General features: G+C 44.4%; 1 protein-coding gene across 9 annotated transcripts in view; it reads left to right on the top strand.

The window, feature by feature from the left end:
- Positions 1-26,174, top strand: part of ERG (ETS transcription factor ERG) — a 322,953-nt gene that overhangs the window by 179,376 nt on the left and 117,403 nt on the right. Inside the window, exon 1 of one of the 9 annotated variants that reach the window (XM_081573195.1) lies at positions 13,659-13,800. The exons of 6 other annotated variants lie outside the window; for them this stretch is intronic. In XM_081573195.1, the coding sequence (XP_081429321.1) occupies positions 13,783-13,800 (18 nt within the window). In that variant the 5' untranslated portion in view covers positions 13,659-13,782. Of the gene's footprint in view, positions 1-13,658; positions 13,801-26,174 lie in introns of those variants that run through there. 2 more of the 9 variants (XM_081573197.1, XM_081573199.1) reach the window with 2 other exon arrangements.

Below are 26,174 nucleotides of genomic sequence, written 5' to 3'. Positions count from 1 at the left end.
ACTGGAGCATCTCGGGAAATATAATTGTCACGGGTGAGACCACAGATGCCTAGAAATGCAGTGAATCTGCCCTTCAGTGCACGTGAAGCCGACCCGGTTGCTGAAATAGTTTAGCTGGAAATAATGTTCATCACAGTTCCCTTTGGAAAATGACCAGGGCTGTGGCGTGTAGGAATGAGAGCCTTTATTTTATTTTGTGACTCGGGGAAGTCTGCTGTAAATACAGCGTGATGCAGGCGTGATAAAGGGCATGTACTGATTCACTCGTTCAGTCTTTTTTTTCCCCTTGTTCAGTCATTCTGTGTTTATTTGTGATTGACTCTTCATTCCCTGCCACGTGCTGTAGGTCAGTTATTGAGATGGGAATCCCGTAACGTACAGAGCCAGAAGATCTCTTAGGGACCACTTACCTCCTTCACTTCTCAGCACCTTGATCTGGGGGGACTTGTTCAAGAAAGTCACCGCTGAAGTTACCCCAGGCATGTGGCCTGGATGCTTGGGAGAGGGGTTGGCAGGCTGCTGGGGAGGGGGCGTCACGGTGGGGTGGGGGCAGAGTGCCAGTCTCTCTGCTCTTCTCTGTCTCTCTCTGCATCAGTGTGCTGTCGTCTGCCTGTCACGTGTCTGCGTCATCATCATCATCTAGTGTGTGTGTGAGAGAGAGAGAGGAGAAAGGGGAAGGAAGTGGGAAGGTCGTGGATGGCTCACAATTTAAGCAGCAGCTTTCATCTTCACTTGGAGTGAAAATGTTGGGACTCATCCATCAAGCCGTTGAAAACCAGCTGAACAGCACAGATGCTGGGCACAGTCCCTTCAGACTTGACGAAAGAGATGGTGGTCTGGCCACCCCTCTTCGAGGCTTCTCTCGTAGCTCAGAGGCTTCCCTCGTAGTTCGGTCGGTAAAGAATCTGCCTGCAGTGCAGGAGACCTGGGTTCGATTCCTGGGTCGGGAAGATTCCCTGGAGGAGGAAATGACAACACTCCAGTATTCTTGGCTGGAGAATCCCACTCCATGGACAGGGGAGCCTGGCGGGCTACAGTCCATGGGGTCGCAAGAGTCGGACATGACTTAGGGACGGAACCACCACACCACCGCCCTTCAGGGACGCCACCACGGCCGGACCTGTCACAGGGGTGTGACCGTCATTCTCACCACCCATCCTGTAGGGTCTCAAGTTCCAGTTAAACTGTGGTCCCCTAAAGGCCCCTCCCCGGCTGCCCATTGGCACAGCGCATGCTGCCGTTCCCAGGGCTCCTGGGCCTTTTCATTGATTCGTTCTTTCACTCACCCATTCATGCCTTCAGCATTTGCTGGCTGAGCATCTGCACTGTGACGGAGCCCTGGGGAGCCCTGGGGACCCCTGGGGACCACTTTTCTCAGTCTCCGGGGTGCGGGAAGGGTGGCTCAGAGCAGCAGGCGCAATGCCTTCTAATTCCTCCTTTGAACAGGCCTGCAGACAGACTCATTGATGGGTAGGTGGACGTCTGCCCAGGTGGGTTAGATGACTCGTTCAGTCCCCAAGCAGATGAGGACAAGGCCAGGCAGAGATCCTGCTGCCCTGAGCCAAGGCCCCTGAGATCGGGGTGCTGCCGTGGGCTTGTGCCCCCTCGGGGTGCCCCGGGCTCCCCCTGCAGCCTGGGCATGTTGATTTCACCTGTGGACCTAGGCGGTAGTCCTGCACTCACAGCCTCAGTTTCCCACTAAACCAGCTTAGAGTAGGCAGTCAGGGTTGTGGGTGGGCCTCCCTGCTGGCTCAGCTGGTAAGGAATCTGCCTGCAATGCAGGAGACCAGGGTTCCATCCCTGGGTCGGGAAGATCCCCTGGAGAAGGGAAAGGCTACCCACTCCAGCATCCTTGCCTGGAGAATCCCATGAACAGGGGAGCCTGGCGGGCTGTCGTCCATGGGGCTGCAGAGTTGGACACAGCTGAGCGACTAACACACACACAGGGTTGTGGGTGCCGGTTGTGCTGTTCTTGGCAGACGATGTCCTTTGTCTAGAGCCGGATCAGGGCCTGGCTGGGCGAGGAGTCCCCTGCTCTTAATGGTTTCCAACGCCTCATGCCACTGCTCTGTGCCATTTACGTGCCCAAGTCAAGCTTGTTTCCCTTTAGAAATCACAGACGGACAGATGAAATGCTGCCGTAATTATCCTTCTGTAGAATACGCTGCACAGGAACCTCTGCTCCACTGGCAGACTGAGGGGAAAATCCGTCGTCAACCACAGTTACTGGGGGGCCCTTCAGATGTCGGTGGGAGCCCCCCCCAACAGCCAGAAGCACAAACAGCCCTCACCCACTGACCTCACTCTTCCTTGGTACACGAACCGAAGTGAAAGGAAAATGGTGAAATATACAGATATGTTCAAGTACAAGTGAAGACAGAAAGAGAAAAGGTGGAAAATCAGTTAACTTTTTGGTTTTGCAAATATTTCCAAGGCACTGAATTTTGCTTTAAGTGTGTAGCCTGTTGATGACTTTCAAAGTCAGTGTAATTGCATAATAGGAATATTCTCAAGAAAGCTCTTGTATTTGGTTTTAAGGATCATTTTATTCAACTCTATTTCTATATACCTCCATATTGTGTATCATTTTGATGTGTTGCATTATAAGCAATTGAGAGACTACAGGCTTTTTTTTTTTTTTTTTTAAATAAAGGAAGAGACCAGTCTCTTTCACATTTTACAGTATAATCCATATCCCACAGTTCTCAAGTCTGGAAAGGATATCTGACTTTAGGCAAGGTGCTAGACCTGAAAATAAATGCTTTCAAAATTTACTATTTGTTTGATGGAACTTGCACTGAAGGCTTTCTGAACCCTTTAGAATTATCGTGAAATAGAATATTTTTCAGGGTTTGAAATTATTCACAGTTATGTAGAGCAATTGCACAATTTCCATGGTCAGATCGCACCCAGAAGAATGAATTAGTCTTATGTGCAGATCTGTTTATATTTATTTTTTATTATTTATATTTATGTCCCATAATATTGAACATTTTTTAATTTTCAAAAAAAATTCCTATATTTTGATTGTTGGACTTTGTTTTCAATGGATAAAATGAGATAACTTCATATTGTTATAATACCGATTCAAGAAATGTAAAAGGCAAGAATTAGGCACACTCATCTCCCCTCTAAAGACCTTTTAGAGGGACATCTAGCGCCCTCTAGTGACCACGGTCCCAGCCGTTCAAAAGGAAATTCCCTGCAAAGCTTCTGGTTTCCAGCTAGCAAACAAAGCAGTGTAGTTCTTTGGACAATAGGTGGTTGCTTCCTAAAATTCTTGAGGCAGGATTCTTTTTGTGGCTGGTATAAAGGGTAAAATAGTATCCTCTAGGCAAACCGCGGCTTCTCCTCTGGCCACTTACTGACAATATTTCCACTCGTCCCGGTGGATACTGGAGCTTTCCCCAGATGATGGGCTGATGTATTGGGGTGAGATGCAAACTGTGAATTCATCTACCTCCTAGTTTCCAGTCAACTCAGTGCATTGAAGTAGAATTAAGCAAGTTTTCTTTTCGTGAGGGTGAAGTAGAAAAAAAAAAAAAACAAAAACTGGCCTGTGCTCTGTACCTTCCAAAAGAGAAAGTTTCCTTACTTCTCTTTGCAGAGGGAGAGGGTGTGGTCCAGAGAGGGTGCACGTAGAGAGGATGCCCTGCAGAGGAGGGGCACCATGCAGAGACGGTGTAGCGTAGGGAGAATACAGCCTGGTCGGGCTGCCAGAGGGGGACAGACTCTGTTTGCCTCCCTTGCCTTCAGGTGTGGGCCTAGGGCTCAGTTAAGTCAGCAGGTTGCCTGATTGCACCCATGCAAATCTAAATGCACTATTTACGGCACAGCACATGGTTCCATGGCTTCCTTTCTGACTCCATTTGCAATAGAAATAAATCAGCAAAAACATAAACAAATTGTTGTTGTTATTCACTTGCCAAGTCATATCCGCCTCTTTGCAACCCCATGGACTACAGCACACCAGACTCCCCTGTCCTTCACTGTCTCCCAGAGTTTGCTCAGATTCATGGCCTTTGAGTCGGTGATGTTCTCTAACCATCTCGAGCTCTGTCTCCCCACTTCTCCTTTTACCTTCAGTCTTTCCGAGCATCAGAGTCTCTTCCAATGAGTCGGCCCTTCGCATTAAGGGGCTAAAGTATTGGAGCTTCAGCATCAGTCCTTCCAGTGAATAGTCAGGGTTGATTTCCTTTAGGATTGACTGGTTTGATCTCCTTGCAGTCCGAGAAACTCCCAGGAGTCTCCTCTAGCACCACAGTTTGAAAGCATCAATTCTTTGGCGCTCAGGCTTCTTTATGGTCCAGCTCTCACATGAAATTGAGTGATGTGGAAAGAGAAGTCATCTCAGTCTGAGACTGAAACAGCCTTTATAAACAAGGGGAGCAGTTGTGGACAGCAGGCTTCTCTGTAAATTTCCGTGAACTACGTGGCATTATGGTGCAGTGTGAATGATCTTTCCTTGAGCAATAGTGTATCATTTCTTTAAGGGATAATTTACAAAATCATTCTAGATGAAGAGATAAATAAATGCTGATGTTCAGCATCTTATAAGTGAGACTGACACATTTAAAAAAAAATTTAGAAGTATAACAAGTGTTCAAAATCTAAGTTAATTTCAGCAGCCCCAGATAACTTCTTGGGGTGGCTGGGGGCAAGGCCTGAAGACCGTAACTTGGACACAGACCCCTAGCCCTGAGTAGCAGGTGGCGGGGCAGGACGGTGTTAGGGTGGATGGCCCCGTGCCTTTGTGCCCTCCAGCTATGTGGTCTGGATGCTGGACTGTCTGTGGTGACCAGTGGCAATCTGATGACTCACATTTATACTCGTTTATGCCCCAGTTACATGAATGAAAACCTTGAAAGGTGCCTAGTGGTTCATAAATTGTATATAGAAACATGATCTTTTAAACAGGAAATTTTAATGCTCTTTTAAACTAAATGATTGTGTCAAAATAATTATTCTGGTTTCTTTTGTTTTTGCTTTTTAATTAAAATTTTTTTGTGTCGCTTCTTGTTAGATTCCGCATATGGGGGTATCACACAAACCTGCTGTGCAGCACAGGAAGCTCTGCTCCATGTTACTCGGCAGCCTGGATGGGAGGGGGGCCTGGGGGAGAATGGACACGTGTCTGTGTGTGGTTGAGTCTCTCTGCTGTCCACCTGAAACTATCACAACATTGTTAATCGGCTATACGCCAATATAAAACAAAAATTTTATATTTATATTTTTATTTTTTAATTTTATTTTTTATATTTAAAAAATTAAAAAAAAAATTTCAGCCTTAAGTATTAAATTGACATATTTAGGGTTCCTGATACGGGTTTTAATACTCCGGCATTTTTAGAACCATTGGGTAAGAGGCAAAGTTGGCAAAACTTGAGGATATAGGTGATGCTTATGAAACTGTGTCCACTGAAATCATTGCTCCATCTGGGTCTAAAGAACTGAACTTGACACATGCTTCAAAATGAAGGAAATTGCAACCTGGTGTTGAGAAGTTGAGGATTTACTGTGTGATAACAATTTCCTTGGTTTAGATTAGTTCAAATCCACTGAGAGGCTAAAGAATATATTAACCACTTAGAGAAACTGTTGAAACATTAGTTATTTAAATGGAAATTGGATTATTTCTTCATGTGTGGCTGGAGGGCATGCCACACACCTTCTTACCTAATGAAACTGTAGTCGTGAGGTCTGCTTCGAATGGAAAAGTGGCCTTACCGAGCAGACGATGCATGACCATGGGGGCTAAGAGTGCCTTATGCTGCCTGTGTTCTCAGGCAGATCCTCCAATTGACAGAGACGGAAAAGTTCCACTGAGTGATGTAGTTTTCCATTGTGGGGGCCGCTCCAGATGCCTGATCCTTATCTACAGTCTCAGGCATGTCCCTGCCAAAAATCCGTGGGACATCCTTCTTGCCGGGCTCTCTTGAATAATCCAAATATTATACATTTTAAGGTCCATGTGTCATCCTAGGAACAATAAATATTCGGCACTTTTGTCCTATTGTTTTGTCCGTAAAGAGTCTGTTTTATGGACTGAGCCCAGGCTCTGTGTGTGAAGAATTTGAGTCACTGAACAGAGACTTCCTGAACGCTGAGAACCCAGGCGCTGGACCGAGTCCTGTCATCTTTGTTCCTTAGTGCCCACCGGAGTGCCAGGCATGGATAAGGCACTCACTGACTGGAGGGAGTAATGCTGCAGAGATGGCCGTCACAAAGCACACAAGTGTCTGATTGCGTTTCCTTACTGAAATTAATCAGAAAGCGACTTGATACTTGTTGTGGTTGTTTTTTAGTCGCTAAGTTGTGTCCGATTCTTTTGCGACCCCATGGACTGTAGCCTGCCAGTCCCCTCTGTCCCTGGGATTTCCCAGACAAGAATACTAGAGTGGGTAGCCTTTCCCTTCTCCAGGGAATCTTCCCAACCCAGGGATCGAACCCAGATCTCCCAACTTGCAGGCAGATTCTTTACCAGCTAATCAGTGTAGTGTTAGTTGCTCAGTTGTGTCCGACTCTGTGCGACCCAATGGACTGTAGCCCACCATGCTCTTCTGGCCGTGAGGATTTTCCAGACAAGGATACTGGAGTGGGTTGCCATTTCCTTCTCCAGGAGATCTTCCTGACCCAGGGATTGAACCCACATCTCCTGCATTGCAGAATTCTTTACCATCTGAGGTACCTGGGAAACCCTACCCTATTTTTGTGGACGTTTATAAAATAATTTTGGTACACACACATACAGAGTTTGACAAATGGATATCCTGTGCTGCATGTTATACAGATATTTACAAAAGAAATTGAACATTGCACGTTACTTATGTAGTTTTATATTACAGTGTAACTTTTTTTTATTGTAACTTTTTAAAATTTATTTTTTTTACTTTACAATATTGTATTGGTTTTGCCATACATTGACATGAATCTGCCATGGGTGTACATGTGTTCCCCATCCAGAACCCCCCTCCCACCTCCCTCCCCATCCCATCCCTCTGGGTCATCCCAGTGCACCAGTCCCGAGCACCCTGTATCATGCATCGAACCTGGACTGGTGATGCGTTTCACATATGATAATTTACATGCTTCAGTGCCATTCTCCCATATCATCCCGCCCTCACCCTCTCCCATAGAGTCCAAAAGACTGTTCTATGCATCTGTGTCTCTTGCTGTCTCGCATACAGGGTTATCATTACCATCTTTCTAAATTCCATATATATGCGTTGGTATATTGTATTGGTGTTTTTCTTTCTGGCTTACTTCACTCTGTGTAATAGGCTCCAGTTTCATCCATCTCATTAGAACTGATTCGAATGTATTCTTTTTAATGGCTGAGTAATATTCCATTGTGTATATGTACCACAGCTTCCTTATCCATTCGTCTGCTGATGGACATCTAGGTTGCTTCCATGTCCTGGCTATTGTAAACAGTGCTGCGATGAACATTGGGGTACACGCGTCTCTTTCAATTCTGGTTTCCTCGGTGTGTATGCCCAGCAGTGGGATTGCTGGGTCATATGGCAGTTCTATTCCCAGTTTTTTAAGGAATCTCCACACTGTTCTCCACAGTGGCTGTACTAGTTTGCATTCCCACCAACAGTGTAGGAGGGTTCCCTTTTCTCCACACCCTCTCCAGCATTTATTGCTTGTAGACTTTTGGATAGCAGCCATTCTGACTGGTGTGAAATGGTACCTCATTGTGGTTTTGATTTGCATTTCTCTGATAATGAGTGATGTTGAGCATGTTTTCATGTGTTTGTTAGCCATCTGTATGTCTTCTTTGGAGAAGTGTCTGTTTAGTTCTTTGGCCCACTTTTTGATTGGGTCATTTATTTTTCTGGAATGAGCTGCAGGAGTTGCTTGTATATTTTTGAGATTAATTGTTTGTCTGTTGCTTCATTTGCTATTATTTTCTCCCATTCTGAAGGCTGTCTTTTCACCTTGCTTATAGTTTCCTTTGTTGTGCAGAAGCTTTTAATTTTAATTAGGTCCCATTTGTTTATTTTTGCTTTTATTTCCAATATTCTGGGAGGTGGGTCATAGAGGATCCTGCTGTGGTTTATGTCGGAGAGTGTTTTGCCTATGTTTTCCTCTAGGAGTTTTATAGTTTCTGGTCTTACGTTTAGATCTTTAATGCATTTTGAGTTTATTTTTGTGTATGGTGTTAGAGAGTGTTCTAGTTTCATTCTTTTACAGGTGGTTGACCAATTTTCCCAGCACCACTTGTTAAAGAGATTGTCTTTTCTCCATTGTATATTTTTGCCTCCTTTGTCAAAGATAAGGTGTCCATAGGTGCGTGGATTTATCTCTGGGCTTTCTATTTTGTTCTGTTGATCTATATTTCTGTCTTTGTACCAGTACCATATTGTCTTGATGACTGTGGCTTTGTAGTAGAGACTGAAGTCAGGCAGGTTGATTCCTCCAGTTCCATTCTTTCTCAAGATTGCTTTGGCTATTCGAGGTTTTTTGTATTTCCATACAAATTGTGAAACTATTTGTTCTAGTTCTCTGAAGAATACCGTTGGTAGCTTGATAGGGATTGCATTGAATCTATAGATTGCTTTGGGTAGTATACTCATTCAGATAGATGGAGAAATATACCGTGTTCATGGATCGAAAGAATCAATATATTGTAACTTTTTTAAAGAAAGAAATCTATTAGAACTTGTCATTTAACACTATATTATGAAAATTTTATAACTCTAAGAATAGAGCAAATAATACAGTGAACACTCATGTATGTTATGATTGAGGTTTGACAACTGTATAATTTTGTCATATTTGCATTGTTATTTTTCATGAATTATTTTAAATAAGTTGCATAAGTTATTGACTTTTCATCTTCAGTACTTCAAAGTGCAGCTCTAAATAGTAAGGCAGTTTTTATGCAAAGCATTATTAAAGCTTTTAATGTAAATACTTAACAATAAATCTGTAATATGATGCAAAATTCATCATATATTCAAATTTCTCTGGCAGCTCCAGAAAAGTCTTCAACGTCAAATTTTTTGATATCAATATCTAATTGTAGACCAGAATTTAGATTTGGGCTTTGGGCTTCTTAATTTCCATTTAATCTAGAACTTTTCTGCTCCTCAGCTGTTTTTTTCATGATATTGACTTGCTAAACATACAAAACAATGTGTTCTGCACTTTTGTAGGATAGTTGAGCAAATTCTGTTCTATTTTATTATTTATTTATCTATTTATTTTTATTGAAATTATTATCACTGTTTTGAAAATATAGGTGAACCAAAAGGGAAAGGAGGAAAAACAAAAAAGCAAAGATCCTCTATTACTATTGTAGTACGTGGCCTATTAATGTTTCTACTTTGCCTTTTTATTTTTAGCAGAATGAGTCTGTTATATAATTCTCCATTATAACCTGACTTTTAACTTACCAGACACAGTACTGTAATTTTCCATATCACTAAGTATTCATATACTGCATTGTTTTCCTGCAGTATTTCCAGTAATGATAAGTCTGTCATGGTATGGCTGTCCAATACAGGGATCAAGCTGTCAGTTGTGAGTGAGTCTTCTGTAATGTCTGCAACTAAGATTCTGGCTCATTATCTCCTTGCTGCGGTCGTACGTCATTTTCAGAACTCTGTTGCCCTCACTCCGAGTGTTCTCAACCCTTGACCTTCCTGTGAGATCCCATGCAGAGAAGTTTGTAGGAGAACAAGGATGAGAATTTGTTGACTCTTTAGAAAATGTGAAGATGTGGTTTTAGGGTAATAAATGACAGTGCTCTTTTTTTTATAGTTACAGTAATTGTAGGTTCTATTTTACACTCTTTCCTTTTTCATTTGGAGTAAGATATGAATGGGCTCCCAGGTGGCAAGGTGGTAAAGAATCCGCCTGCCAGTGTAGGAGATTCAGGAAACGCGGGTTCGATCCCTGGGTTGAGAAGATCCCCTGGCGCAGGAAGTGGCAACACACTCTAGTCTTCTTGCCTAGAGAATCCCATGGACAGAGGAGCCTGGTGGGTTCCAGTCCGTGGGGTTGCAAAGAGTCCAGACACGCAGGATACAAACAGGCTGATGAAGGGTTTTGGTAACTTTATGGTCAGTGGGTCCATGATGCATAAATACAGAGTGGAAGTGTGCAGTTGATTCACACGGATGCTGGGGGGTGCCACACTGTGCCACCTCAGTGTTTACTGTGTCTCAAGGAGGGTAGAAAATGATCCTGGCTTGAGAGATTCACAGAAGTATGACCCATACGGAGGCTCCCTAAGATTGTCCCTGAAACGGGCCTGCACAGTGACTTCAGAGTCACTTTCTCGAAGAAGCGGTGGTGTCACGTTGGAAGGCAGCTCAGTCCTTACGCTGCTGAGTGGTCTCGTGCTGAGTCCGTTTGGTGGCAGAGGCTTGGCTGGGGGTGATGGGAGCACCAAGTGATATGTCTGTCTTTAGATGACTTCCGCCCAGAATAATGTTTGGAAATGGTTTCTGCATTACTGTATTCTAATTAATAGATGTGCCTTATGCTGTCAAAAGTCAATTGAAGTTTCCTAATTCTCTTGGAAGATAACAGAAATCAGTCAACTTTTGTCCTTAGAAATGAGGAAGATCTGCTGGTTTAATTTTGTAACTGAATTTATGGCTCATTATCTCAAAATGGAATTTTTGTTTCATCATTTTCTATCATATATGCATTTTTAAAATAAGACAGAAGGAAACTTATGAGTGGAATCTTCAGGAAATATATCAAAGAGCATCACTGAGTTTTCTGTATATAAGTTCCAAGCAAATACATTAGTCTAATAAAATCTTATTAAATAATAAAATTTGTATATATATATATGTGAGAGGGAGAGAGCAAAGCAGATGTAAATTACTAAAGCTGGAGGAACTGGTAAAAAGGATATTAGAAGTTCTTGAAATTATCTTGTAACTTTTCTGTGTTTGACATTATTTCTTTTTCTTAAAATGTCATGGGTGTATAGTTGATTTACGATGTCGTGTTCGTTTCTGCTGTATAGCAAAGTGACTTGGTTATACATAGATATATTCTTTTCATATTCTTTTCCATTATGGTTTATCACAGGGCAGTGGGTATAGTTCCCGGTGCTGTACAGTAGGACTTTGTTGTTTATCCATTTTTTATATATAATAGTTTCCAAGTTTGTAGGACTTTGTTGTTTATCCATTTTTATATATAATAGTTTGCAAGTGTGCATTTGCTAACTCCAAACACCCAATCATCCCTCTCCCACCCTCATCCACCCCCTTGGCAACCACGAATCTCTTCTGTATGCCTGTAGGTCCGTTTCTGTTTCCTCGATAGCTTCATTTGTGTCATATTTTATTTTATTTCTTTTTTAAAAATTAAAGTGAGCATTTTAAAAAATTTATGGGTATGTCCTATTTTGTATTCCTCACATGTGTGATATCCTATGGTATTTGAAGTTTGACTTTATGTCTGAATGAAGAGTTCAACATTTTCACTGTTCACTATTTGATTGAGTTAGACAAGAACCAAGGAGTTCAGGGCAAGACCCCTCAAGGAAGAGTTAGATCTCCATAAAAGTGCTGATGCTTTCCTGCTGCGGGGAACAAGGGCTGGGTTAGAACCCAGGCTGCAGTGGTGCAGGGGTGATGTGGGGCCGGGCAGAACATTCTTCCCTGGCTTTTTTTGGTTTTTTTAGGCACAGTGGTCACCCTACTTAAGGCTGCTCTTTGGAAAATCCATAATAGAATTCTGCTGATTAGGGTGCCACCATTCACATTTAAAAAATGGATGCTTCTTAGCAGAGTGAAAAACAAGGAATCTCAGTGGAGCCGAAAGAGCGTTTTTTTCCCCCCAGCACTCCTGAATCCTTGTGGAAGCTGCCCAGATAAAACAACTCAGTACTTTGAAATTTTAGGGGAAACACAGTTGTAATCAGCCTGCCATCTCATTTATTGTTTGGAGATGAAAAGAGCGGAAATCAGCGTCCCCTCGAAATGCAGATACTGAGCAGGTTCTGATTTACGCGCGGAATAAGACTTGTTTAACGTTCTCTTTGCTGCCGCTTTGGTTCTCCTCCTTCGTTCCTTCTTGCTTCCCCTTCTCTCTTTTTCTTTCTTCCCTGCGTTCTCTCTTCCTTCCCCCCCTTCTCCCCATCCCTCCCTCTTTCTTTCTTTCCTTCCCCCTCCTCCTCTCCCTCCTCCCCCTCCTCCTCCTCAGACTTCCTTCTCCTGCTGTTCTGACCCCAGGGGAAAATCGTGGGATCAGTAAAATATGTAGGCACGCGGGCTCATTTCTGGAGCTCTGACACAGGCAGGCCTGAAGTCTGTGTGAAGTCAGCTCAGTGACCGTCCACCTCTGAGACCGCGCACTGCGGGATGACTCAGGGTTGGGTCTATTGTGTTCTGCGGGTCCCCTCTGGAGACCACACCTCTTTACTGGCCCAGCTTTCGGGTCGCTCCATTCAAAGCAAAGTGTTGTTTCTTCCAGAGAACAAGTAATTTCCTGAAAGTGAGTAATTAAAAGGCCTGAAACCCTCTAAGGAATGTTCAGGCCTGCGTTAGTTGCACTTCCTCCGAGTGGAAAACAGACGTGTGGCCCTGAACTTGCAGCTCGGATTTTAAAACACTTAATGAGGATATGGCATCCCTGTGTAGCCAGGAGTTCTCTCAGGATCTGCTGTCTGCAGCCTGGACACTTGTCAGAGTGGGGTCAACTTAATGTTTTCAGCTAGAAAATGTGTGTAGTTGTTTAAGTTCTTTGGGTTTTAAGTAAACATTTGAAAACGACCATTTGACAGGTTTATTTCCTTCTTTATTTCTCTTAGTCACTTTCATCCTAGAGGCTTTGCATTTTCAACCAGTTTCTTGTGTTCAGCTGTGTCCAACTCTTTGTGACCCCGTGGACTGTAGCCCGCCAGGCTCTTCTGTCCATGGGATTTCCCAGGCAACACTACTGGACTGGGTTGCCATGCCCTCCTCCAGGGGGACCTTCCTGACCCAGGGATTGAACCTGCATTCCCTACATCTCCTGCATTGGCAGGCAGGTTCTTGACTGCTGACCCACCAGGGAAGCCTGGGTTATTATGGAGCCGATAGGGATTCCGTATGTTTGGAAGGAGAAAACGAAACTGTTCTGGAACATTCACTTTGAGATGCTGAACCAACGGAGGTTAAAAATCAGCTGGCGAGAGAATGACTGTTATTAAGCCTCCTATTATTAAACATCCTCTCCTGGTAGCAAGAAATAAGCTCCACCTGCAGAGTTGCTGCTGGGGAGGATGGAGCAGGGAGTGTGAGGCCGGGGGCCGCAGGTCCCGTGTCCGGGGCGTGCGGTGGATCCGGGGAGACGCGGGCCCAGGAGGCCTGCTCCCCCGCCTGCAGGGCGCCCTCCAGCCCAGGGCCCCCGGGTGCTCGCCGCCCACGTGAAGGCACGCGGAGTCTCGCCACATCTGTATCCTGCCCCCCCGGGCGGCATGTCACACGGCGGCACACCGGGTCACACCTGCTGTGGCCATCCCAGGCCCAGGCAATTGATGTCTTTTTTTTTTTTAATTAAAAAAAAAAATCTCCTGGCTGCATATCATCAAGAAAAACAACATTGTTTTCAGGGTCTCTTATCTCTCCACTCCCAAATATCCTGTTTCTTCGGGCTGGGCAGCCAGGACCAATAGAAACCTCTTCCTGCCATTGGCTGACTTCATTTCCCAGACTTAGCACAATCTCATCCGCTCTAAACAACCTCATCAAAACTACTTTCTGGTCAGAGAGAAGCAATAATTATTATTAACATTTATTAACGATCAATAAACTTGATTGCATTATGGCCAGCACTATTAAGGTAAGGAGAGGGGTCCTTTTCGGTTGACCAGATCTTGTGCTCGTTACTTTTCTCTCTGATTTCCTTTATCAAGGCAGATAAGTTAGCATTGGGCAACACCCCCACTGCCACAATAGAGGACAACAAGATTTCCTTTGCACTGCCTAGTAAATTTCCTTTTTCCTACTCCAACCATCCGCAAGGCTTAAAAACTTCAAACTCAGAAAAAAGTTGGGGTTTCTAAATTCACGGTGGAGGGCTGTGGATGACTTTTGCAAAAGCTTTATAGCGCGCGTCCGAATTTTCCCATTCTTTTCACTGTCTCTAGCGGTGCTTGGAGGTGCCTCCGCTGGAAGGCAATGGACTTGGCGAGGTTGCAGGGCAGGGTCGGAGGAAAAGATGGGCTTGGAAATGTTGAACTTCTGGATGTTCTCGAAGGCCTCCATAGCATCAGGGATGCCAGCCGGTCCCTCTGGAAGTGAAGCCAGTGGCTGTCTGTCGGTCATGGGACCCGCCAGTGCTGCCTTGATTTTGTGGAACCTTCAGGCTGAGCACGGGGCGTTCTCGTAACTCGAATGGTGGTAATTCGGTTTGTTCAGTTATGTATTTATCTTTAATAAAGTACCTACTTCTCGGAGCGCTGTGAGTAGACTTTCTTCCCCATGATGGTTGCCTTGTGGGAACTGCCTGTCGGTTCTCTCTGCGCTGGGGCGTGTGGTCTGATGTGTTGTTTTTCTTGCAGATGTTTCTGGTAAGTAGCATAGAGAGGTGAAGGTGGAGGTGAAAATACAAATGTGGCCTCATTCCTGGTGGTGAAGCCAATTTGACGCTTAGTTGGCAGCATAAGAGTCCACGAAGTGGCCTGTTAACAATATTTTCAAGGCCAGATTGGTGACATTTGTAGAAATGAGAAAAAATGAGCAACAAAATCAGATATTGAAAAGAGGAAAAAGAAAGTTTTCTTGGTCGCGTGTCTTTAGTTCTGTTGCATGAAGGTGAAAAGCATTTGGCTGTGTTTTCATCAAGGGTTATAGTTAATTGGAAAGCTCATGAATATGGAAGGTATTCAGAATTGGGCCACGACAGTGTTTAAAATTCCTTCTTGATTTGGAATTTGAAATGTTTGTGTGAGAGGATTTAATTAATACTTACTGTATATACTATGTTTCAGAAGTTCTGTTCAGTATTTCTCAAGATATGTTTTGTTTTTCAAGGTATGGTCAATAATATATAAAAAAATAATCATCAAAGTATGATTCAAAGACTTTAATCTTACAGAGATTTTTCTTTCTTTGGCTGTAAGGATTAAAAGTCTCCTTAAATATAATGATGTAGAAAGAAATTTTAAAATCTAGGGTTTGGCATGCTCCACTTTCAGCAATATGAGCAGACATTGTTTGATTTTATAACCCCAAATGCTGCCTTTCTAATTCTTACTTTCACCCTTTTTCATGTCCATATTTCATAGCAGCTGAATCTAATGTTCTCTGTAAATTTTGAATAGGTCGGGTACAGTTATGTGTGTGTGTTTCAAAAAATCAGTGTGTCAAAGGACATTGAAGTAACAGGCCACCTTTTAGAGTGTGGGATGTGTTTTGCATACAATACAGATGTGTCATTGTTTAATTTAAAGTATACATTTCTAAGAGATGGAGATGTTTTCAAAGCTTCATGTCTTGTGATTTTTCAGAATGAATTTTGGCAACAGTTACACTTATCCAGGACATTGTGCTTATTTTAACGTTTGATTAGACTGCATTCTCTGTATATTGTCTATAGCTTAAGTAAACTTTCAAAATGACTTCGAGTGGACCCTTTTTAATCCTCTGTTAAAATAAAATAGACCCTCTTTATAGGTAACTTCCTTTAAGACATGTTCTGCTAGCCTTCCTGGGTAAAGTAATGAGATGATTTTACAGACTTGTTTATGGAGTGGAAAAAAGGCGGCCCAAGTCTGTTGACTGCAGTTTTAATTATGTTAGTGCAAAGCTCAAATTAGCATAGGGAACATTACCGCCGTGGCTGTCTGTTGGAATTAAGGAACAGTTTGTCATATGGGCAATTGCCAGTCCCAAATGCACTCTGCTTTTTGTTGTTTCGGTAAATAAATCAATTGGTCGATCAGGTATCAGATACACAGAATTGATGCTGTTCCTCTGTGTCTGAATGGATTTTATTTTTTGGCTTGAATAAGACCTGATGAGGCACTTTGAAAAGCTCAGTGTTCCTGTCCCGTCTTTATGATCCTCACCCTCACTTTCCCTTCATATTTTGGAAATGGGAGCAAAGTGTTTCCATGGGAATTTTAAAAGAATTTTGGGAGCTTATGTGAATGTGTCCATTTCCCCTTAAAGGTCTGTGAATTTTAGGATCAGATTAAGAGCTCTAGTAGAAGCGTATAGAAGCATCAAAACTGATGCCCTTACATGCAGTTCCTGAGTCAGCTTTGGTGCTTCCCGTGCTTCTGAGCCACCTGACAATAAGGGGTGTTAAGGGGGGTCCTTAACACCCCTCTCCTGCCTTCTCTGCAAAACGGCACTGCCTCTGATTACTGACACTGAGGAGCTAGTTGTTAGCCTTGGAACTGGATTTTGCTTCAGTTAGGATTTTTTAATCCAGTCTCCCAAAGACTTAGCTGACCCTTTGTTAACGCCTTGGGCCGCTGGGGAGTCTAATGAAGCCTGCAGTTGCTTCTCAGAATCGTGCTTTTAAGTGCAGGAGAGGCCATCCACAGGGTGGCAGGGGAAGCTAGTTCTGCTGTAGTCCACTCCTGTCCTCGGGTGGCCCAGTGAACCACGGGTTCAGCCCCTGATCCTAGAGCGCAAAGGTCTCTAGTCTTTCAGATGGAGTTGTGGGGATTTTCCTTGATCACGGACATGGCGGCTAGAGGCCCCGTTTGCAGCTGTGAGTGGAGAGCATCTTAGAACCAGACAGGAGATGGAAAGTTCCTAACAAAGCTTGTGGAGGGAGAGTGTGATTCCTGTTTCAGTGAGTTGTTTCAGGAAGTTCCTTTCTTTGACTTGACAGAAGTTGGGGGTTTTGATGATCACTGTGGTATCACTTGCCTGTGCACTCTAAAGAACGCAACACAGTAGTGAAGGTAATGACGGCAACAAACAGAAAAGCAAACTCACAGATGGAGAGCACAAACTAATGGCTCCCAGTGGGGAGAGGGGAGGGGGCGGGTGACAGAGAGGTGAGCGGTGAAGAGGACAGACTGTTCCATATACAATAAACTGTAAGGACACACTGTGCAACCCGAGGGTTAGAGCCAGTGTTTTCTAATAACTGGAAAGGAAGTTGTTCAGTTGCTCAGCCTTGTCTGGTTTGTTTTGCGACCCCATGGACTATATAGCCCACCAGGCTCCTCTGTCCATGGGATGCTCCAGGCAAGAATACTGCAGTGGGTTGCCATTCCCTTCTCTGGGAGATCGTCCCACCCCAGGGACTGAATTTGAGTCTTTGACATTAGCAGGCAGATTCTTTACCACTGAGCCACCTGGGAAGCCCTGGAAATGGAGTTAGAACCTTTAAAAACTGGGAATCACTATATTGTACTCCAGTAACTTACAATAGTGTACATCAACTATACTTCAGTAAAAAAAAAAGAAAAAAAAATAGTTTAAAAGCATAAAACTTCTTCTGTGTATTTCATGCCTTGCACATAGCAGGACTTGCTGAGTATTTGCTATCAGGTGTGAAGCAAACGTGTCTAAAACCTCAGAGTTATATGAAGAAAGCTTGTCTCCTTCATATATAGTATTTTGAGGGATATGACGAATGAGTTGAACAGCCCTGAGGCATATGAGTTTTCAACAGTTCATTGGCTTAAGTGAAATTTGAATTGTTTCATCTCTTGTTACTTTAGGAGTCAGTGACAGTGGAAGGATTAGAAAGTAAAATGTTGCTGTCCCACTAAGTCAAGGTTGTATTCCCAGAGCACTGGCCTGAAAGTAGAATTAGCGGCCATGATCTTAAGGGAGCTGCTTGGACGGCATCACCGACTCAATGGACATGAGTTTGAACAAACTCCAGGAGGTGGTAAAGGACAGGGAAGCCTGGCGTGCTGCAGTCCATGGGGTCACAAAGAGTCAGACATGACTTAGCGACTGAACAATCTTAAAATGACTTATGCTCATGTCCGTGGGTGGCTCTGGACACAGTTTGCCCTCCTGGGCACGCTGCCTCAGCGGCCATGGGAAAGGGAGTTGGAAAGGATAGAATTTTGGGGTTATTTTTCCCATGATCGTCTTTATGAAGGACTGCAGTGCTCTCGGAGAATATTCTGGAAGCCTGCACCATTTCTTTGTTGTTGTTCAGTTGCTCGAACTGTTTCTTAAGTATCTGTTCTTTAAAGTGATTATTTCATTAATATTTTTTTTTACAAAACAGATCTTTGTTTGAATCTCTCCCCCTGCTCCCCACACATACATACACTTGTTAATGTCTCTTGAAAAACCATGTGTGTGGGTTCATTGCTCAGTCGTGCCTGACTCTTTGTGACCACGTGAACTGTTGCCCCACCAGGCTTCTCTGTCCATGGGGATTCTCCGGGCAAGAATACTGGAGTGGGTTGCCATTCCCTTCTCCAGGGGTTCTTCCCAACCCAGGGATTGAACCAGGGTCTCCTACATTGCAGGCAGGTTCTTTACCATCTGAGCCACCAAGGAAGTTGAAAAATCATTTGTACACATATGAATAAAATAAATAAGTGAAACAATCATTCCTGATGCTTTCAGGAAAAGATGACTTCTGTGTTTAGACCTCCAGAATAAGGCTCCCTGTGTGGGAAGGGGAGACTCAAAGCTGCACGTCCCGGACCCCTTGGCACCGCGGTAACTTGGCAGATGGACTGATCTAACAGCTGGCACGGAAGAGCATCACGGTACAGGAGGCTGTGGGAAAGCCAGGAGGAGAGCTTCTCTGCGTGTAAGATCCTCTGAGAAGAGGGCCTGACTGGGACTGTCTCCAGGCCTTCCTGCTCCAGCGGGATCCTTTCTCAGGCTGAGGGACGGCCTCAAATGCATCAGGGGACCCCAAATGCGTGGGGGACAGCTCTTCTCTTCCCCGGGGACTCTGTCAGATCGCCCTGGAGGTTTCTGATGCTTTGTGGCCACAGGAACCCCTGCCTTTGAGTCCTTCCCAGTCCTGTCACCCTGGGCCAGGGCCCTCACCTGTCTGAGCTCCGCTTCCCCCCCCATAAGGTGGGATTGTAAGGTGAGGTCCTAATGCCTGTTCCGATGTGTGTCCAGGACAGCAGAGCTCCGGTAACTGCTCAGGTCAACGGCAGATGCAATGAGGCAGTCCTCGTCTCAGCTTTGCTGCTGGAATCGCCTTGTCTTTCTGGCGCTGCTCTGAGGTCTGTGTGCTGCATTGCCTGGCTTCAGCTGTGAACTCCAGAGGCCCATCGAGACAAGGAGAAGGCCAGGTTGCTTCCACAGGCCACTATTGTGGCCTCCCAGCCAGGGAAGGGCACACGGGATCCGGGAGAGGTCACACCAGGGGAGCTCTAGGAGTCCCTGGGTATAAGAGTGCACCCAGGCAGGTTCCAAACACCCGGGCAGGCAGAACGTCCGGGCTCCCTCACGGCCCGGCTGTTCAGAGGGTTGGTTTAGTCCTGCTCTGAGGGTGGAGACTGTTTGCTCCGTCGCTGATGGAGGGTGGAGGCCTGCAGTGCCTCTCGCTCCTGACTGTTGCATCCTTCCACTGTTGTTTCACTTAATTATTTTCATTTGTTTTGAAAAATGCATATCTTGTTTTGTGCAAATTACGGTCATAAAACATCCTCGCTATAGAGAAGGTGAAGAAAAAGGAATCATGGCAAAGCCAGTATAAATTGCTCCTGGGGTCGGCCAGCCAGAGAAAATCACCAGCATTCGGGGTGTCTTCCCACTGTGTGTTTCTGTCTGTCCTTCTGTCTCCCTGACCATCCAGCTTGTCTCAGCGAACATTGGTTTACACACATTTTCCCACGCCACAGACATCTTTTGAGAAGTGTAATTTTTATGCTTAGTTATATTCCATCTAAAATACGGATTATGATTTATATATCCGGGATGCTACTGTCTGCTGTGTGCTTAGTTGCTCAGTTGTGTCCAACTCTTTGTGATCCCATGCACTGTACCCCACCAGGCTCCTCTGTCCGTGGGGATTCTCCAGGCAAGAGTACTGGAGTGGGCTGTCATGACATCCTTCAGGGGATCTTCCCAACCCAGGGATTGAACCCAGGTCTCCTGCTTTGCAGGTGGATTCTTTATTGTCTGAGCCACCAGGGAAGCCCGAGAATACTGGAGTAGGTAGCCTATTCCTTCTCCAGGGGAATTTCCTGACCCATCCTATTGTAGGAAATGATATTGCTTTCAATTTTTCACTAATTATATTGCAATGTACCCTCTCTATAATTTTTTAAAATTTATTTTATTAGTATTAGTGCTTAGAAAAGGAATTATTGGACCAAGTGGTGTGTGTGTGTGTGTGTGTGTGTGTGTGTATACACACACACATGTATTTAAAGTCTCTGCCACAGTTTTTAAAAAATGACCGATTTATTCTCTAAAAGGGTTGTGCCAGTTCCCACTTATGGTCATATATGAGACTATTTCTACTGCACTCATAACAACTCTGAATATTTCACTCTTTGAAGCTTTGCCATTGTGACAGGCAAAAATGGAGTCTCATTTTTATTTCAGTAATTAGAGTGTTTCATTACACTTTTTTTTGCTGTGAACCTATTTCAAGCAGTGGCCACTGTGACCTCTGGATCTTTTTCTTGTTCACACTTTCCTTCCCTGTTTGATCAAACTTATTTCCCTATTGCACTTGGCTGAGGCGTGTTGTATAAAGTCTAAGGTCATTCCTCATCCTGCCTCCTCTCTCCTGCCTTGTTTTCTTGTCAGCGCAGCTCCCAGCTCTGCTTGTGTTTGGGAGTGTGGCTCTGTGTCTGTCTATATAAACCGCAGAACATGTATTTTTGTGATTGGGTCTGGCCATCTCTTTTTTTGTAGGGTTTCAGTCAATGTTTGTTGAAAAAAATAAATGTTGATTAAAATCCTTTAAGGTCGTAAAGAGAAAGTTAAGGTATCAGGAAGATAATCGTTGTTGCAGATTTTAAATAGAGATATTTCTATAGAGATATTTCTCCTAGTTTAAATGCAAATTAAATAGAACTGCTGTTGAAAACAGCATAGAAAAGACACTTAAATTATGCTTATCAGGGGAGAAGGATGGAGGAAGGGATAGCTAGGGAGTTTGGGGTGGATATGTAGCCACTTCTATATTACGGATAGCCAACAAGGATCTACTGTGTAGCACAGGGAACCCTGTTCAATGTTACGTGGCAGCCTGGATGGGATGGGGGTTTGGGGAAGAATGGATACATGTATATGTACGGCTGAGTCCCTTTGCTGTCCACCTGAAACTACCACAACATTGTTAATCAGCTATACTCTGATATAAAATAAAAAGTTAAAAAAAGTTTTTCAGAGGTAGGTGTTGTATCTTGAATTCATAATCCAGATTCATATCATCTTTACAATGGCTTGTTCCATGCCAGGCTCTGCCGGGTGCTCAGATTATCTCATGAGAGGCTCACTTCAGCCTGCATCCTGGTGCTTTCTGTCCAGATAAGGATGGAGGATTAGAAAGAGGCTGGGAAACGTGCTCCAGGCACACGAATCTGTCTCCCCTCTGTTTATCACCATATGATCTTTCTTTCCCCTGGTATTTGCCTTAGCTCTTAATGTGAAATTACTATGCGGGGAAAAAAACACAATATATTAAAGGATATAGTGATATGTCTCCTGTAAATGTATCACACTTTCATAAAACTTAAAAATAAAAAAGAAAGAGAAAAAAAGGATATATGTTAAATGATGAAAATTACCGTAATTGGCTAATTTATGTTATAACTCTTGAGTGAGAAAACCCCATAGCTCTTGTTGGCTGATTAAGATAAAGGACTAGAAAATTCAAGAGCTAAAACTCTAGCACCCAATTCTGTGCTTGGTGGCAAGAATTCTTTCCATATTTGGCAACATCCAAGGGGCTGTGGTTCCAGATTCCAGATGAGCGGCTGATTTGTTTCCTCACCCCAAGTATCAACTTCCTCGCCCGCGTCTCCCGAGTTTTCCATCAGGCCTTACCAAGTCTTTCCGTAGGGGTGTTCATGGAATTGGACTCTGGGAAGAACCGTAATCTGCTGTTCAGCACAGATAAGTGCTGAGACATTTAGAAAAGAAATGCCAAGGCCAAGTGAAATTATTTATTTTTAAAGCCACATCATAATCCAATCATAACATTAACATCGGGGCTGTTACTTCAAATGACTTTGTTCAAGACAATGCATGTCAGTTTCTGGAGTGTAAAACAAAGAGCATTTCTAATACATCCTGCAAAGAATTTGCACTCCTGACTCTTAACACAATGGCCTTTAAATCATTCAACCTTGAAGATTTAACATCTCTCCTTCTGTTATAAAATTATAGGATAGCACATCGATTTTTTTTTTCCACTTAACAAGTATAGAAATAGAGTCCCAACACCGAAGAGAGGTTCTCGCTCTCAACCACCCCCCTCCACAGGCCCCCAAGTTCATTAATTCAAATCATCGGCCGATAGCAGCTTCGCTGTCCTAGTCCCTGTGAACCCCACTGGGCCCTGTTGAGTTTTATTTTTTAAAGTTAACTGGAGGCGTGCGATGCTCACCTTTGAGGAAGAGGAAACTGTTGAAACAACACTTGAGAATTTGTCAACATAATTAGTTTGTGTCTCAATGTGAGGTAAATTTCCCAAGACGTTGCTCCAAGTTAAAAAAAAAATATATATATATATATATATATAAATTACTCTGTGGTTTTATACTGCGAAGTCCCCCTTGGATCTGTGTTGTCTGGAGGTGTCACCTGTGTTCACAAGCGTGTCAGCGGCGAGAAGGTGAATGGAGCCGGCCCGTGCTTATCTCATGCCCAGGGAGGCCCCTGAAACTCTTATTTCTTCATTCTTAAAATAGACTCTGTGGGGAAAGGATTGGGCTTATCGCGCGGACAAGGAAAGGGAGGCGTCGCTGTGAAGGCTGCTGAGGCAAGTGGAGAGAGGCCGGCCTGCGGGGGTGGCCGGCCCTTCAGCCAGCGCTGCGGGGCCTCCGCAGGTGACGGCGCCTCGCCCGGCATCCGTCCCTTCTTGGGAGAACAGGAGTGGGCTTCCGGGCGCTTCTCCCTGGGCAGGTCCCTCCCCTCACGCCCTCTGGGTGTGTCCGTCTGTCAGAGGGAGCCGCCAGGGTTTCCACTTCACAGGGCTTCGCCGGAGATGGACAGAGCTGGAATGTTCTTTGAGGCCCTTGATGCTTGTTAGCTAATTTTATTCTTCACTCGAGTCAAATCAGCTTTCCTTCTAGGACTAAACTCAGGAAATCCATAAAGCATTCTTTTCCCCCAATTTATAACAGGTAGTGAATTCTTTTTTTTTTTCCAAGGTGGCCGGTTTTCCTCTGATGAACGTGTTCTTTTCATTTGGTTCAGAAATAAAGCGTCTTCCAGGACAGTGAGCGCTCGGTCATTCCCAGCACTTTGTCTGCGTCGGAGCGGGACCTAAAACGACGCCAAGAGGCGCTTGCTGTGGAGGCGGCCGGAGCCTCCGTGCGGCTGGCCCTGGAGACGCCTGCTCTGGGGTCTTGCTGCCCTCTGCCTCTCTCAGTCCGTCTCACACTCACACCCCTTCCGTTCTCTTTCTTCCTCTCTGCTCGTTAACAACCCAACAGGAGCTTTTAAAACATAAAGCAGGAACCATGGAGAGGACCCCCTGCCCCCCCGCCCCGAAACATCTCCAGTGCTCCAGGGTTCTCCCTGGACCTGCTTCCATTTACCCAGTCACGTCTGTCATCCCAGGAAACCTGGGACAGTGCAGGCTCTCAAGCTTTTCATCCGGGGTAAAGAAATAAAGACAAGGTTGACCAGGTAATCAAAAGCAGCAGCCGTGTGTCCACATTTGAGTTCTGTCTTTTAACTTCTTCTTATGTGAACTCCTAGAGCTATAAGCATATTCATATCCACATATAAAATAAGAGGGCTTCCCAGGTGGCACTAGTGGTAAAGAACCTGCCCACCTCAGCAGGAGACAAGAGACGTGGATTTCATTGCTGGGTTGGGAAGGTCCCCTGCAGATGGAAATGGCAACCCGCTCCAGTATTCTTGCCTGGAGAATCCCATGGACAGAGGAGCCTGGTGGGCCACAGTCCGTGGGGCTGCAGCGTTGGGCACGTCTGAAGCAACTTAGCATGCATATAAAATAAGAATGTGGCCCAAGATCAAATACAAGTGACATTTTTATTTTTGAGGATGTAATGTATTTCATTCTGTTTTTTTGGTGCATTATTGCTTGACAGTGTTGTGTTAGTTTCTGTGTACAACAAAGTGAATCAGCTATGAAAGGATTAGTGAAAGTGTTAATCGCTCAGTCGTGTCTGACTCTTTGTGACCCCATGGACTGTAGCCCGCCAGGCTCCTCTGTCCATGGAACTCTCCAGGCAGGAATCAGCTGTATGTTTACATATATCCTCTCTTCTCTTGAGCCTCCCTCCCACCTCACCTCCTGTTCCACGCCTCTAGGTCATCACAGAGCCCCGAGCTCAACTCCTTGTGCCATAAAGCAGAGTTCCCACTAGTTATCTGTTTTACACATGACTTTATGGGTTATCCATCCTGCCAGTTTGAGTTCACATGGAAAGTCTTGTTGGTTTTACCTGTTCAGCCAAAGACCCTGACTCTCTTCAGCCTGTGTTAAGCCTAGAAGAAGAGAAATAAAATAGACTTTGCTAGAGTAGCATCTCAGGGAAGAAAACCAGGCTTTGTTCTGGGGGCCTCCCTGAGAGTGAAGCTTCTGTTTTACCCCCAAGGCTGTTCCCACCGACTCAGTGGCTCTTGGGAGCACAATCTTATTGTTGGCAGTTTTGATAAGAAGCTGGTTATGAAATAAGCACACACACATATATATTTTTTTAAGCCTTGTTCTTTGGAGATGGAAAACATCTTTTTTTAGATCGCATGTTTACTGCTTTGGTAAACAGTAAAATGCTGCTGTGGCAATTACCTTGAGGATAAAGGGTTTGTAGACAGATACTTCCTGTGTCCACTTCCTACACAGATAGCCAGCCCGACCAGAGACTCAGCGACGCAGGAAGAGCTCCGGATGGAAACTTCCTCTGCGAAGGCGTGGTTTGTTGTTCATTCTCTCTCCTCCATGGGGGGTGAGCCTCTTGTTACAGATTTGTTGGCAGAATTCACTGTCGTGAAGTGGGTGAAAATGTGATGTTTCCAAGGTAATGGCTGTGGACCCTTGTTCATCCTTGGTTTGTCTGTTGCCTGGGTTTTACCAAGAGGAGTATAGATAGATTAGACATTTCTAGGAGTAGGACTCCTGGTCTGTGGGCTCTTCGGTCCCCTTGAAATTATGGATTATGATGCATGAGTCTGTTTTTTTAAACCTTTTATTTTGTATTGGAGTATAGCCAATTAACAATGTTATGATAACTTCAGGTGAACAGCAAGGGACTCAGTCATCCATATGTATCCATTCTCCCCCCAGACTCCTGTCCCATCCAGGCTGCCACATAACACTGCACAGAGTTCCCTGTGCTATACACTAGGTCCTTGTTGGTTATCCGTTTTAAAAATAGCAGTGTGCACCTGTCCATCCCACACCCTCTAACGATCCCTTCCGTCCATCCCACACCCTCTAACGATCCCTTCCCCCCAGCAACTGTAAGTTTGTTCTCTCGGTCTATGAGTCCCTGAGTGTGTTTTTGTATTTGTTGACAAATAAGCCTCCTTGAGATTTAATTGGAGGTTTTCTTTTGGGTGGTTATTTAGATGTAAACGTCATTTTAGATTTCACTTTCTTCAGTCAAGCAGAGATCACCCGATTTGGGTACAGAAATCTCAGTGCACAGATTGTTCTCTGTGCTGAATTGACACCAGTTATTAAATTCCAGTGAATGCATTGTTTAGGTCCTTTGAATCAAAGCAAATAAAACCATAACACACAAACACTGAACAATAGGGAATCATCAATTTTCCACCTACAGGATATGTCCTTACCCACTGGCCCCTTTGTAGGGGAAAAAATATATCAAGTCAACAAACAGTAACACTGAACAATAAACTAAACAAAATAAACAGCACCTGAAAGCCACTCAACTCAAGCCTTGGCAAAAGTCCAAAGAGTGCTGTTCACGTACTCAGAGCATGGAAACCCACAGCTCCACCCTGATCTCCTGCAGGTCTCCCAAGTAATCAGAAAACTGAGCCGCTGTTATCTGTTGGGTCCCTTCATGCTGAAGTGCCTCCTTGGATGATCAGAAAGTGCCTGTGAGCTCTGAGTTGAAATGGACATGAGGACTGTAT

The sequence above is a fragment of the Giraffa tippelskirchi genome, chromosome 2, assembly GCF_054371585.1.
Source record: "Giraffa tippelskirchi isolate mGirTip1 chromosome 2, T2T-mGirTip1v1.2.pri, whole genome shotgun sequence".
In the NCBI taxonomy this organism is placed as follows: domain Eukaryota; kingdom Metazoa; phylum Chordata; class Mammalia; order Artiodactyla; family Giraffidae; genus Giraffa; species Giraffa tippelskirchi.
This window is presented reverse-complemented; position numbering and strand designations above follow the sequence as displayed.